We start from the raw sequence: 14,798 nt of genomic DNA, 5'->3' as shown, positions 1-14,798 counted from the left end.
ATCATAAACAGAAAAAGGCTATAGTGAAAACAAAAACAGTACGCTGGTGCCTTGAGATACGAGTGACCCAATTTACGAGTTTTTCGAGCTTTCATGCTGACTATTTTCTTGCTTTAACTTCCCAGCAAAAATTTGAGATACAAGCACCGTATGGTGGCATCGAACTTAGTTCAACTCACTTCACAACAAGCAACACTTTCACAGATAGTGAACAATTCTTCAAAAAAGAGGCTTCAAGCTGTTTATTGCCACTCCAGTTGAAGTTTACTGTCAAATTAAACACAAATCAAAGAGAATTCCAAACATGTTGTGCCTTTAAAACAACCACACAAATTTGCCTTCAGCCAGCTTAATGCTGACACTATGCGAAACGCCATAGACAGGCCAACGACTAGCATCGATAGTTGCGGTGTTACAACCCTTTAAGCGACATATGTCACCTGCTACCTGATGACATTAAGTGCTATAAAAACATGGAAGGAGGAATTTAAACAGATGTAAAAGTGTAAGAACAGTCTGGTATAATAATTACACATTTACAGTTCTTCACTTCACTTTCTTGTGTCATTCACAAGTAAAATATACCCACTCACCACATAAAAATACACTAACTGAAATTGTGAATCATTTTAAACTTAACTGTACCTAGACTAATTGGCCGCTTTCTCTGGTCCACCCGTTGACTCTGAGATCCAATACAAGGCTATATGCAACACATTCTTAATCATAGATATGCTCTATTATGATTAATATTGTCAAAAATGTATTTATTTAACAGTATATTTAGTATTGTGGTTGTAGTAGTGTAGGAACTGCAGACTACACCTTTTTTCTAATATTTTGCCCCTCTCATGTAGCTAAATATGGTAACCAAAGTATGGATTTGCAAAATCTCAGAATCTCATACCAGAAGTTCAAAAGAAGTGTGAGTCGCAACAGATTTGCCACATTTTATGCAATGCACATACACCGTTTTACTGCGTATCCCACAAATTTAAGTTGCTTATCATTTAAAAGGGTTAACAAACAGGGTTTCCAATGGTATACAGTATTTTTTTGGAATGTGGGAGGACGCCTGAGTACATCCAGAAAACCCACGCAAGTGTGAGAGAGCATGCAAACTCCACACAAGAAGGACAGAGCCCGGATTCTAACTGCCAACCTTAGAACCGTGACGCAGATGTGCTAACCACTCGTCGACTGTGCCGCAAATATTTATTGATTCAAAATATATTTACTATGTACAACCAAATAATCAAATGTGCATTTTTCTTAATCAACCTCAGAAACACATTTTGTAAAATCCTTAACAGCAGCACCAAACTGTCACACATTCAGTGACACAATACAAACTTAAATGCATTTTACGTCATGTTTAACTTAATCAAAGCAAAGTGTCTCGAAAGCACATATGAACATTAGGTACAGTATATACACACACACATATAAGTCATATTTATATACATTGATTTTAAGGGGAATGCCTTTTCAGACAATATGTCCTAGGCGCTTCTTGATGAAGTGGGCCACCAGCGCTTGTGGTCTCTTCTGGTACTCCACCAGAACATCATGAGGGGACGTAATCTGGTCACCCTCGAAGCGGTTCAGCAGCGTGACACAGATGACGGCCGCTAGTAGAATAAAAAATGTAAAATGATGAGTACCATAGGTGTTTCTAGCCTAGTTTGGGGGGTCTTCAATCACCCCTAAAGTGAATCCCAGCACCTTTGAAATGTGAGAGATTGTTGTCTCCTCAAAATTCGTTCATTCCATCCAATCCCCCCCACCATTTAAATAACCTTTATCACATTTTTTATCAGATGGTTTAGTCACAGACTTTCCCCCCCAAAAATGTTGCGCTTCTCTTTCGTCAGTAGTGCAATAAAATGTACAAAACAGGGAAATTTATCTTGCCTGGGGAAAGGAGCTCAGCACCCCAAAAACTCTGATCCTAGAATTGCCCCTGATGATATGTTCCAACAAGTAGCTTTAGCGTGGATTCAACAAGACGGCACTGAAATTCACCTTTGAGGTCACACACGCGACACATGGCTGCAAACACGGTGGACTCCATTTCGATGTTCCTCACTCCAGCTTCGTACGCTTTCCTCAGATACTCCACTTTTTCTTCATGGGAGAAGGAGCACAGAGCCCCGTCGAGTCGTCCTTGACCTGAGAAGCAAAAGATTCTCACCGCTTTGTCATCATGGACATTTGAACAGCAGGTAACGCGGCCTCTATGTACCTTCGTAAAAATCATGGGTGCACATGGTGTTTCCAATCACAGTGGGAAGGTTTTGCAGCTCTTTGGAGCACTGCAGAAGCTCGCTGGCAACACCTTCGTCCAGCTCTGTGCTGCGGGTGATCACTTTACCCAGAACCACCTGCTCAAACTGGGGCCGGAAGGAGTGGTCCACTGCCTTTTGCGTCACCACCACCGTGCCTGGAGCCAGACCTGGACAATATAACATATTCTTCTTCAAAGTGACTTTTTAAAATGTGACTTTTGGAAAGTGCAGAGGAAAGTCTTTACCGACTCCACCGGATGTTCCCAGACGAAACAGGATCACGTCCCTGCAGTGGGCATGGTAGAGCAGTTTGATGAGCTCATGCAGCATGATGGAGATGGACGGCACACCCATGCCATGCTAAAAGAAAAACACTTGCTGTTATAGTGCCGATGCATGCTATGTACAGTGAAACCCCGCATATTCGTGGTTCGGCATTCACGAATATGGTGATTATTATTTTTTGTGTTTGTTTTAAGGGGAACGGTTAGAAAAATATATGCCTTTGCCCTGATAAACAGTCATCTATGTAATTTCAACCTCATGGAAATTTGTATTTTATTGCAAGGATAAGGAAGCCGTCGGTCTTCCTCCTGCTCTCTGTCTGATATTGTATTATCAGTTTACAGTGTGACAAAGCAAAAGATGTTTGTGGTTGGTGCTGTGTCAGTTGGATGAGGGAGTTAGATGATAACTGCATGTTCATGTGTGCATATATAACCTTTCCAAAGGAAAATAGTCAGACACTTCTTAGAGCAGCCAGCAGGTTGTGTTTGAATTGTCTCCTACTTGCTGTTTTTCTGCTCAGCCTAAAGCCAGGTCTAATATTAGAACCATTGCTTTGGCGGCATTTTGATGCCAAGGAACTCTGTCGAAGTGAGGGGAGGAGCTTCATTGCCGTCTATAAGAAAAAAGTGCTTTTCTGCCATCTTGTGTCATCTATAGACAATTGTAAACTCTTTTAAGGGGGTCATCGATTACCTGCTGATTTTCACGGTCTGGAGCATTGCTCGGTCCCTATTCCAACCATTTTCTGGGCCCAAAATGTTGTCTTCTGTGTTCTTTATCATTGATTTGAAGCGGCTGGGATGAGAATCAGCACCTCTAAATCTGAGACCATGGTCCTTAGTCGGAAAAGGGTGGAGTGCCCTCTCCAGGTCGGGGATGAGATCCTTCCCCAAGTGGAGGAGTTCAAATATCTTGGGGTCTTGTTCACGAGTAAGGGGAGAATGGAACGGGAGATCGACAGGCGGATCGGTGCAGCGTCTGCAGTGATGCGGACTTTGCATTGGTCTGTTGTGGTGAAGAAGGAGCTAAGCCGAAAGGCGAAGCTCTCAATTTACCGGTCGATCTACGTTCCTACCCTCACCTATGGTCACGAGCTGTGGGTAGTGACCGAAAGAACAAAATCCCAGATACAAGCGGCCGAAATGAGTTTCCTCCGCAGGGTGTCCAGGCTCTCCGTGAGAGATAAGGTGAGAAGCTCGGTCATCCGGCAGGAGCTTAGACTAGAGCCGGTGCTCCTCCGCATTGAGAGGAGCCAGATGAGGTGGCTCGGGCATCATTTTAGGATGCCTCCTGGACACCTCCCTGGTGAGGTGTTCCGGGCACGTCCCACCAGGAGGAGACCCCGGGGACTACCCAGGATACACTGGAGAGACTACGTCTCTCGGCTTGGCACGCCTCGGGATCCCCTCAGAAGAGCCAGAGTAAGTGGCTGGGGAGAGGGAAGTCTGGGCTTCCCTGCTGAGGCTGCTGCCCCCACCATCCGACCTCGGATAAGCGGAAGACAATGGATGGATGGAGGGACTGTTTGTTTGCTTTTTTTCTCCATCCATTTTCTGTAGCGCTTGTCCTCATTGTGGTGGCGAGTGAGATGGAACCCAACTTTAGGCAAGAAGTGGGCTACACCCTTAAATAGTTGGCACTTGCCAGCCAATCGCAGTGCAATGATCCTCACACTTTGAATAAGCCCTGTTCTCTAAAGAAGAATACTTACACTTATAGACAGCACTGGTCCAACTTTACACATGCAGTAGCGGTCGGTTCCCTCGCAAATATCCTGGACTTCCGCTGGGTTTCCAGGCAGTTTCAGCTCCTGGTGGATGAACTGGGCGAAGGCCTTCATACGATTGGCGCTGCCGCCAACGCACACAAACTGAGAGAGAGAATATCATCACACAACTGTCTCAAACATCTGGAATCAGGGGTTTCTTCTTGAATGTATTACCTTAATGTCGCCAAACATCTCTGGTAGGTTGTGAGACTTGGTACTCAAGCTGAAGTGGTAGAGAATATCCTCCTCCATGGTGTCCAAGTAGGGATTTTTCACTTGAACCTGTTGTCTAAAGCAGAGAATACAACAAATTAGTTCATTGAAGTGAATTAACTTTGCATCAGGATCACAATTATTACAACCTCAATTCCAATTAAATTTGGACGTGGTGTTAAACATAAATAAAAACAGAATACAATTATTTGCAAATCATGTTCAACCAATCATGGCACCCACCTGTTCCCAATTAGCCTGTTCACCTGTGGGATGTTCCAAACAGGTGTTTGATGAGCATTCCTCAACTTTCTCCAGTCTTTTTTGGAATGTGTTGCAGCCATACAATTCTAAGTTAATGATTATTTGCTAAAAACAATAACGTTTATCAGTTTGAACATTAAATATCTTGTCTTTGTAGTGTATTCAATTAAATATAGGTTGAACATGATTTGCAAATCATTGTAGTCTGTTTTTATTTATGTTTAACACAATGTCCCAACTTCATTGGAATTGGGGTTGTACATTCTGCCAATTGGGGTTGCCCATGAATCTCTACAGAGAAGGATTTTCATTGCATTTTATGGCGAATCATCAAAGTTCGGGCCGAGCTCAACCTACACGCAGTGACAACAAAATCTCTTCATTCTCTGTAGGAGATTTTAAAGGGCCCCTGAAAATGGCCACTTCAAACCAAAAACGCAGAAATCTCTCTCCAGTCTCATTTTGAGCATGCCAGCCTCAGTCCAGTCTCATTTTGAGCATGCCTTCTTTAGAATTTGTGGGTCTACTAATGATAGACAAGCATACCAAATGCCATGGCAATTGGGGAGACTAAATATGGAGGCTGAATTTTCAAATAAAAAAGCCAAATAGACATGTCTCCCAAAATGACCCTAAAATGGCTGATTCAAACCAAAATAGCAGACATCCAGTGTCTTTTCAACCACGGCTTCTTGAAGCTTTTCTGTGGGTTCACTTATGATACGCGTGGCTACCAAATTTCATGTTGCTAAGGGAAACTATATACGTATGGGGGCTTAATTGTCAAATAAAAAAGCTTCAAACCAAAATAGCAGACTTCCTGTGTCTTTTCAAGCACGGCTTTTTGAGATTTTTTTGTGAGTCTACTCATAATAGACATGTCTACCAAATTCGTGTTACTAAGGGAAACTATCTATGGGGGCTGAATTTTCAAAAAAGCTTATTTTTGAGCTTGCGCCCAAATGCCAATTTGGGGGTAATCAGTTGCAACCCTTATTAAATGTTCGCCAAGATGAAGCAGCTACAGCATTTGTTGAGTTTTTGAGTATGGAAAAGCCAAAGGAATAGTAATTACAATGAAAAAAGGGAATTTGAAGACAGCCCTTTTGAAACTTGTTGTTAAAAGGCTCAAAACATATGGAATAGAAATGTATTCAATTGTTCTATTGTATTTTTGCTAAATTTAGCTTGCAAACTGAAAAGAAAAAAACAACTTACTTGATGAATTCACTCTGGTCGTTCCCCATGCAGTTCAGGAGAATGGGTGCCATGAGTACAAGAAAATCAAGTCAAACTTTTCAAAATATTGCTGCTGCTGCTGCTACTGTCTCAACTGAGTTTTTGTCTCCAGGTCGAGAGCTGATATAATGGTGACCTGTCACCTCTCTGCTGATTGGCTGGGCAAGAGAGGAGTAGAATTCACTCGCTCACAACAAAATCAGAAGACCTACTGTGTCGGGGTCAATCAACTGGGAAACGATTAGTCTCGTGTGTGTGGATGTGCCCTCGGAAAAAGGGAGGGAATAACGAATGTGTTATGACATTCTGCTTTTCCTGGGAACACTCAGATAACCGTTGACCCTGGCTTGTCAACACAAAGACAGGCTGCATTATGTCAACCTGCACACATGCAACCAGAGCAAATACATATTATTGTCACTCAGAGAACATTGCGATCACTTTCAATAAATGAAACCTTTCCATTGCATACGTTGTTCACGTCATGTTCTTACTGTGTGTTTGAGTTATGACTGGGCAATATGGCCTTAAAGACAGATATGGTGTGAAAAGATGATTTTCTGCCTCAAGCATTAGCCCTGTTCCTCACACTGACGGTCCTGGCAATATAGTCAGCTAAAAGCATTATGGGAACCCAGAATTGTGGAGATGTTTTTTAACGACGGTACTGTAGTTGTAGAAAACCAAGCTGATTGTTGCTCTTTACTTGGATTTGTTCCTGTCGATATTTTTATGCATGTGCATTAGCTTTTTGTCGGGCTAAGGTTGCTATTTGTGAATTTATTTAATAAAAAACCCTGACTGTGGCTTTCGTTTTAAGCAGTGGCCTTGTTCTTTGAATCCTCTAGCAATTTTGACAACTTACTAAATGTATGAGTTGAGGTTACTGTGTAAGCTTTCTTTTTCTGCTAAGAACAAGAGGCCAGTTGACCTTATGTGAATCATTGCTGCTACAGTAAAATCATTTAGCCAATGAAGGTATGTGCAAATGTGTTACTCCACTACACTGATCTATTTAAAAAAAAAAAAAAACTGTGATGCACAGAGAGGGATTACTGTACTGAATTATGGCGATACAGCGTTAAACTGTTTTTCACAGTGTTTGTTTTCCTGATTTTTTTTTTGGTGTGTCTAAAGCTATGCGCAGTGATGCACTTTGATAACGGGATGAGTCCCCAGTTGATTTGTTTATTTCCTCCTCAACGGCTCAGTAAAGAGAAATTGTTGATAGTTTTTTGTTTTTGTTTTTTTGCTGCATGAAATGTTGACTATTGTTGCTGCCTTTTGCTCACCTTTACTTCACTCCTAGCTAGAGTAGCAACATTGCTAGATTTTCTCCATTTGAAGATAATCTGTTTTCTCACGGCATGGACTGATGAACAGCAAGGTTTTTAGAGATACTTTCGTGACCCTTCATGTAAGCAACAATTCTTAATTGTAGGTCTTCTGAGAGCTAATTTGTGCGAGGCATGGTTCAGATCAGGCAATGATTCTTGAGAAAAGTAAAACCAAAACTGGTGTGTGTTTTTAAAGGGCAGGGCAGATTTACCTTTAACCAACACCTCCATTCTTGTCACATGGGATCGACACCTGACTGATTTGGTCTTGTTCAAATCATTAGCATAGGGGTTCACATATTTTCTCCAACCTGGACTGTGAATGTTTATATTGGGTGTCCAATAAAAAAAACTGAACATTTTGACCAATTTATGTAGAAATCCCGAGAACTACAACAGATTCACATACTTTAATTACATTTCTTTTTGTGTGCTCAAAGCAAGGCATAGGTACTCTAGAAATAGGTTGATGATGATTTCACCTCTCAAACGTGGTCATCTTTTGTGTACATTTTATTTTGGGACTTTGGGACTTTTTTTTTTCATCGCATATTATGACGGCCAAACCATGGACGTATGTGCTCTTTTGCCCTTGCCTGTACAGTCTTGTGTCAATTGTGCTTTGGTTGTGGGTTTATTCTGGAGTTTCGACCGCTCAGTGACATACACCAAAGGGTACACGGCAAAAACCAGCTGTGAGGCAAAGCAAACAAGCGGCTTGAACTCTACCTTCGACTTGAGTCATCTCATCTGTGTGCATCCACATTTTCTAGCACTACAATATTAAATTTAAAGCCCATTGGGATATAAAGTACTGTATAGACATGTAAGAAGAACACAGAAAGTGACGTTTACAGTGCACTACACTTTTTTCCCCCTGATCAAAGTGCATCAATAATACAAAGCAAAGCAATGCGCATGTTTTAATTTTATTAAAATATATAGCTTTTGAAAACCTATCAAATTTAAAACAGCTCTTTTAAATGAATACTAATAAGTAAAAAAAGGAAAATACATGATGAATATATATATATATATATATATATATATATATATATATATATATATATATATATATATATATATATTTAACTTTTAATTTGAGTTAACTCATTTAATTTTTGCACTTTATATGTTTAATACATTTTGTGTTTGTCACAATGTTTGAATATTTTTAAGACAGTAATAATATTAAAAATACATTATAGTAAATTAAAAAAGAACAATGAATTAAAAAGGTAAAATACAATTGTTCTCTCATTTTTGGGGGATGGAAGACCAATAATGTTTTAACCAGCACTATATATGTTTTGATCGATTTGTTTTGTTTGTCATGACGTTTTAATATTTGTTGTAGACCACTAATAATAAAATACAGGCATTCATCTAAGTAATGGTGTGTTTGTCTGTGTGTGAGCGTGTGTGAGTGTATGTACAGTAGAGAGAGAGAGAGAGCGAGCGAGAGAGAGAGAGAGAGAGAGTAGCAGGCCATCTGAATCCGATTAAATACAACAGTGCCCTCTAGTGAGCATACACCCTCACAGACTTTTGCACTTCTGTTTACATTCTGTGTGTCACTATTTCTCTCCTACTGTGCTTAGACGACCTCGATGGACAACTTAACAATGCACATCCATTTAAACTGTATAGTCCAACAAACCACAATCACATTTAACATCCATAAGAAACCTGAGAAAGCTGCAGTACCTGGAAAACTAAATAAAATTAAAAAAATAACGCGCAAGCACGAACGGGGAGGACATGCAAACTCCACCCAGGGAAAGCTGGACCATGCTGCCCACTCTTTCACCAAAAAAGACAACCTTTGTAATGACTCCATTTTATTGGTTTATTTTATTATTATTTTTTTTAGCTGCGTATAGTGTTGGGTAGTTTAGTTTTTGTATTTAGGTTAGATGTATTATTATTGTTGTTTTCCATTTTAGTTACTTTTATTGATGCTTGGTTATTTTAGTTTGTTTTAGTTAACTTTAGTTATTTCAGATTCATTTTCGTTGAGTTATATTTTTGTTGATTTTATTCATGTATTTGAATCTAGTTATTTTATTTAAGTTTATTGTTATATTTTGTTTAGTTGTTTTAGTTTTTTTTAGCTTATTGTGGTTGAGTTATTTAAGTTTAGTTGTTTTAGATTAAAATTTTTATGAGTTTGATTATTTTAGTTAGAAATTATTTTAGTAAATTTTTTATATAGTTTAGTTATTTTAGTTTATTGTTGTAATTTAGTTTGCATTGTTTGTTTTAGTTCAGTTATTACTTTGTTTTAGTTTATCGTGAATTTTAGTTTTTTAAATTACATTTACATTAAAGAAAAAAAGCGTACGTTTACATGAAAACAAAATAATGATAAAAAAGGAGCAGAGAGAAGAATAAACTTATATTTTCTGCCCCTTTATAGAGGAAAGCTTTTACATTTGATTTCACATTTAAATTTTCAACGAAATCCACCTAAATTATTTTTAACCTATTTATCTTTATTAACCCTTTCACAATTATTTAATATCCTCGGTTTAATTAGCGTTTTAAACATTAAGCTTTACTCTTTTGTTTCTTTCTTTTGATTTAGTCATTTTATTTTTCCTTGAATTTGTTCTAGATTTGTCATTTTAAGTTTAGTCGTTTTGGTTTACATTCGTTTTAATTACTGCACTGTTACTGTTATACAGAATGTTGGTTTCGTTGTTTAATTTTACTTTGGTTTATTTTAGAGTAGTTGTTTTGTTTCGTTCAGCTCAGTTCGTTTTAAAAAAGTTTATTTAAAAAGTGCCAGTCGTTTGTTTTCTTTTATTTTTTACATAACATTAGTGTACAAGTGTAGTGTCGTGTATCATTTCCTAACTTGATTTTATTTCGAAACTGTTCGCCCCGGAAACGACTTAGTTTTATCTTGAAAGTGTTCGCCGGAAGCCCCCCGTGCTCCTTGTCGCTCCGCATTGTGGGAAAATGAGTTTTTAGCAAACTTCCTGCCTGAGTCAATTCTGCTTACAAGCGTGTCCCCCGTCCTGTCTTCCTCCTCCTCCTCCGCCTTCGTTGACTGAGTAAGACTGACTTGAGAAGGAGAAGTCCAGACGGCTGTAACGTAAGAGGCTAAAAAACAATATAAAAAAAAAAAAATGAAGTCCGTAGTTTGTCTATTCTGAACCAGAGAGGCTAGGTGAAAAGTGAATTTGACGAAGCCGAAGCTAAGTGAGTGAGTGACTGACTGAGTGCGTGGTTGTGGTGGTGGGGGGAAATGTTGGCGCCGCGTAGCCGCCGCAGCGTCTCGGACTTCGGTGAACAGACTGGCTATTGTCGCTGAACGGCTCCGGGAGATGGACGACTCGCTCCTTTCGAGCACCCTCTTTTGAAGCACTTTGAAACGAAACTCCAACGAGGTAAGTGTCGTAATGGCGTCTGCTGTCGCGTCAATGTAGTTTTTTTTCTCTTTTTTTCCTTTTTTTTTTTTTTTTTTTTTTTTTTTTGTTGCTGTGTACGTTTGTATGTGAGGGTGGGAAGTTTGCTAGGAAGGGAGCTTCCAGAATTGTGCCTTTCTTGTATTTAATAAAGCCTGTAAAAACACGAACCTTGTCACGTATACACTAACACGACTCGGCATGTTGTTATTATTTTTTTTCAGATATTTTTAGATAAATGCCTCGAGCCAAATAACTTGCAAACACCAAACAAGTCTGCTTCATTCCCAGAGTTCTAATTTCATAATGCAGCTTTTTAAAGTTGGGAACAAGTTGCGACTCGCATGTGCATTGTCATGCAAACAGTTCTTTTTGGGAGGGTAGTTCTTGCGTGATCGTGTGTGTGAGTGTGTCAACATCCCACGCTGGGCACTTTTTTTTTAAAATGTTTTATTTTTTTTTAACATCACAATCTCACAGTCCTGCAGGGGTGGAAGATGAGGTGGTGGTGGGGGTGAATGGGTTTACACTACAATTTGCAGCCTGTATGGACGAAAGATGAATTGATAGATTTATTTTTTTTTGCAGCACAGACCAGAGTCGATGCATTTTTGAACAGGGGTTCCCAAACTGGCAACGTCATAAAATGATGTATCTATTTTGCAAGGAACCAGAGTTCGCATCCAGAGCTGGAAAGGTCTATTTGAATTAATATGGTGTATTTTTGCAGCATGGACCAGAACAGATGAATCGAAACTGGACTTGGAACATGTCAAAACATGCTATGTTTTTGTATGTTTGGATCTATTTTGCAAGGGACCAGATCTTGAGTATTTATCTGCAAAAGTTTATATTGCCGCTGTTGGATGGAAGACTATGTCCAGATTAAGTCTTTTTTTTTTTTTTTTCTCACAAATTGATCCTAAAGATCGGTGCCCATGTAGGTCTGTTATTTTTTAATAATTACCCATGTTAAGTTTTGAAAATGGCTTGAGAACTTTAACAATACAATTATAGGTACCACAATTAACTGATTTAACTAATCGATCATCAAATTAATTGACAACTATTTTGATAATCGAAGAATCGTTTAGAGACTTAGTTTAATATAAAATTGTCCAAATCCAGAAAATTTCAGCCTCTCAACAGTAAATATTCTCAGATTTCTGAAGTCCTTTATGAAAGCAGACTGATTATCTTTGGGTTTTATCAAACTAAGACATTTGCAAACATCTTCTTTTACTTTGGAAAGCAATTAACATTTTTGCCCATTTTCAGAATCAGAATAATCTTTATTTGCCAAGTATGTCCAAAAAACACACAAGGAATTTGTCTCCGGTAATTGGAGCCGCTTTAGTATGACAACAGACAGTCAATTGACAGAGACTACTTTTTAGACATAAAGACATTGAGAAAAACAAACATGCCTGATATGTTATGGACCAAACCAAGAACTGAATCATAGTAAAAAAAATAGTGCGTTTTCTACACTGTCAATTTGAAATTATGTTCTGTTTTGAATAAATGGATGGAACTTAGAAATGTTTTTATCCGATTCAGCAATAATTAAAAGAAAAGTCACATTAATATTATCGTTAGTTGCAGCCCCAGTCCGTTTTGCGAGGAACCAGGTTTTGAATATGGATATTATCAAGTTTGTTTGTGGGGCACAAAATATGGATTATGTATTTTTGTTCCAAAATTGGGCCTAAAACGGGTTGCAAATGTCATCTTATGTCATCCATTATTTCATGTACACTATATGTTGCTTTGATGTCAAAAGTTGATATTGTTTAGTATGTTTGGATCCATTTTGTGAGGAATCTTACCAGATCTTTAATATAGATCTGGAAACTAGAATTTGGGATGTGGACTACAACTAACTTAAATTCCCAAATTTAAACCAAAAATGTTTTTGAATTATTTTTATCATTAGTTTACGTACATTATCAGTTGCAGTTATGTCCATCCATCCATTTTTATAGAGAGCTTGTCCTCATTAGGGTCACGGTTCAGCTGTAGTCTCTCCCAGCTGACTTTGAGCAACAGGCAGGATACACTGTGGACTGGACACCAGCCAATAAACGATAAGCATAACCAATGTTATCCTAATAATTAATAAAATAAAAATTCCCACAAATTTCTACTTTTCCAGTAAAAAGAAGTGCTAACGAACTTCACACTTTATAGGTGAAGGAGCGATGTTTTGTATCATAGGATGTGCAAAACGGACTCCACACTACTAATTATATACTCATACTTCCATTTTCTATACTGATTACCCTTTTTAAGGTTGTGAAGAACTGGAGCCTATCCCAGCTAACTTTGCACAACAACACCCTGGACTGGTCGCCGGTCAATGACATGGCACATAAAGAAACAGAAAACCATTCACACTCACATTCACACTGTCACTGACTGGGAAGGAACCGGATTCCGAATATGGATCTGAAAATGGAGCTAATAATAGATCTGAAAATTTAGCTGAAAATGTTCAGGGAACCCTGGATTGTAGACCCGCTGATGATGACTTCATTAGGGAGGCGTTGATTCTAGCTGCGACCGTTCCCAGATAATTGCACTGATTAAAAGATGTGTGAACGTCTCACACCCAAGTGTTCCAGGTGACTGCTAGCATCATTGTGTCGCCCCCTCCTCCCCTAGGCACAACGCCCCCATCTTCCCACACCAGACACAAACACACATTAATCAAGTACGTATGTCTGGGGATTACTTGATTGTGTTCGTACTTGATTACACAACTGATGTAGTGGTTTAAACCTTTGCCAAACAACATGGATGAGACACTCAAGCGCAATATTGCCAGGTGAAGCTATACTTAAGGGACAAAATATAATCAGTAGGCTTGGCTTGAATCTTGGACCCTTTTTCCACTTGGCACGGCTCTAGTAGCGCTTGTTAGTTTTCCTCTGGCAATTTGTAATATACAGTGACATGAAAAAAATATTGTCCCCCTTCTCAAATGCTTATATTTTTGCAGTTTCACCACTTTAATGTTTAAGACCATAAAACAAATATAATATCAGATGAATATAACCCAAGTGAACTTACAATGCTGTTTTAACATGATTTCATTTATTAAGGGAAAAAAAAAAACTATTCAAAGTTACTGTCCTTGGGTGAAAAAGTAATGGCTCCCTAAACTTAATAACTGGTTAGGCCACCCTCAGCAGCAACAACTGAAATCAAACATTTTCTGTAACTGGCAATGAGTCTTTCACATCTCTGTGGCCCACTCTTCATTGCAGAATTGTTTCAGTTCAGCAAAAATGGAGGGTTTTCGAGCATGATCAGCCTTTTTAAGTTCATGTCACTGCATTTCAATCGGATTCAAGTCGGGACTTTGATTAGGCCACTCCAAAATCTTAATTTGGTTGTTTTAAGCCATTCAGAAGTTGACTTAGGGGTGTGTTTTGGATCGTTATCCTGCTGCAGAACCCAAGTGTGCTTCAGCTTGAGGTCATAAACTGATGGCTGAACATTCTCCTTCAGGATTTTCTGTTAAAGAGCAGAATTAATGGTTCCATCCATCACAACAATTTGCCCAGGTCCTGAAGGAGAAAAGCAGCCCAAGACCATCACACTTCCACCACCATGTTTAACTGTTGGTATGATGTTCTTTCTCTGAAATGCTGTGCGACATTTACGCCAGATGTAACGAGACACACAGCTTCCAAGAAGCTCAACGTTCATCTTGTCAGTCCGTATAATATTCTCCCAAAAGTGTAGGGAACCATTCAGATGTTTTTGTTTTGGTTTTGGCAAAAGTATTACTATTATTATAGTAGTATAGTATTATTAAGTTATGTTATTTTTAGTCAGCAGTGGTTTTCGCCTTTAAACTCTGCCATGAATGCCATTTTTGCCCAGTCTCTTACTTATTGGTGTGTCATGAACACTGACCTTAACTGAGGCAAAAGGGAGCCTGCAGTTCTTTTAGAAGATGTACTGAGTTCTTTTGTGGCCT

General features: G+C 38.9%; 2 protein-coding genes across 2 annotated transcripts in view; one reads left to right on the top strand and one right to left on the bottom strand.

Moving 5' to 3' along the window:
- Nucleotides 1–227: 227 nt before the first annotated feature.
- Nucleotides 228–6,254, bottom strand: LOC133487001 (uridine phosphorylase 2-like). The gene is made up of 7 exons (XM_061792930.1): nucleotides 6,040–6,254; nucleotides 4,519–4,633; nucleotides 4,288–4,446; nucleotides 2,534–2,648; nucleotides 2,246–2,455; nucleotides 2,026–2,172; nucleotides 228–1,631 (listed from the first exon to the last, which is right to left on the bottom strand). The coding sequence occupies exons 1-7, from the start codon at nucleotides 6,090–6,092 to the stop codon at nucleotides 1,489–1,491; spliced, it is 942 nt and encodes a 313-aa protein (XP_061648914.1). The 5' UTR covers nucleotides 6,093–6,254; the 3' UTR covers nucleotides 228–1,488.
- A 4,140-nt stretch (nucleotides 6,255–10,394) lies between these two features.
- LOC133486653 (activin receptor type-1-like) overlaps nucleotides 10,395–14,798 on the top strand; it is a 50,383-nt gene continuing 45,979 nt past the window's right edge. Inside the window, exon 1 of the mRNA XM_061792127.1 lies at nucleotides 10,395–10,792. The gene's annotated coding sequence lies outside the window, so the exon portion shown is untranslated. The remainder of the gene's footprint in view (nucleotides 10,793–14,798) is intronic.

This window comes from Phyllopteryx taeniolatus, chromosome 12 (assembly GCF_024500385.1).
Source record: "Phyllopteryx taeniolatus isolate TA_2022b chromosome 12, UOR_Ptae_1.2, whole genome shotgun sequence".
Taxonomy (NCBI): domain Eukaryota; kingdom Metazoa; phylum Chordata; class Actinopteri; order Syngnathiformes; family Syngnathidae; genus Phyllopteryx; species Phyllopteryx taeniolatus.
This window is presented reverse-complemented; position numbering and strand designations above follow the sequence as displayed.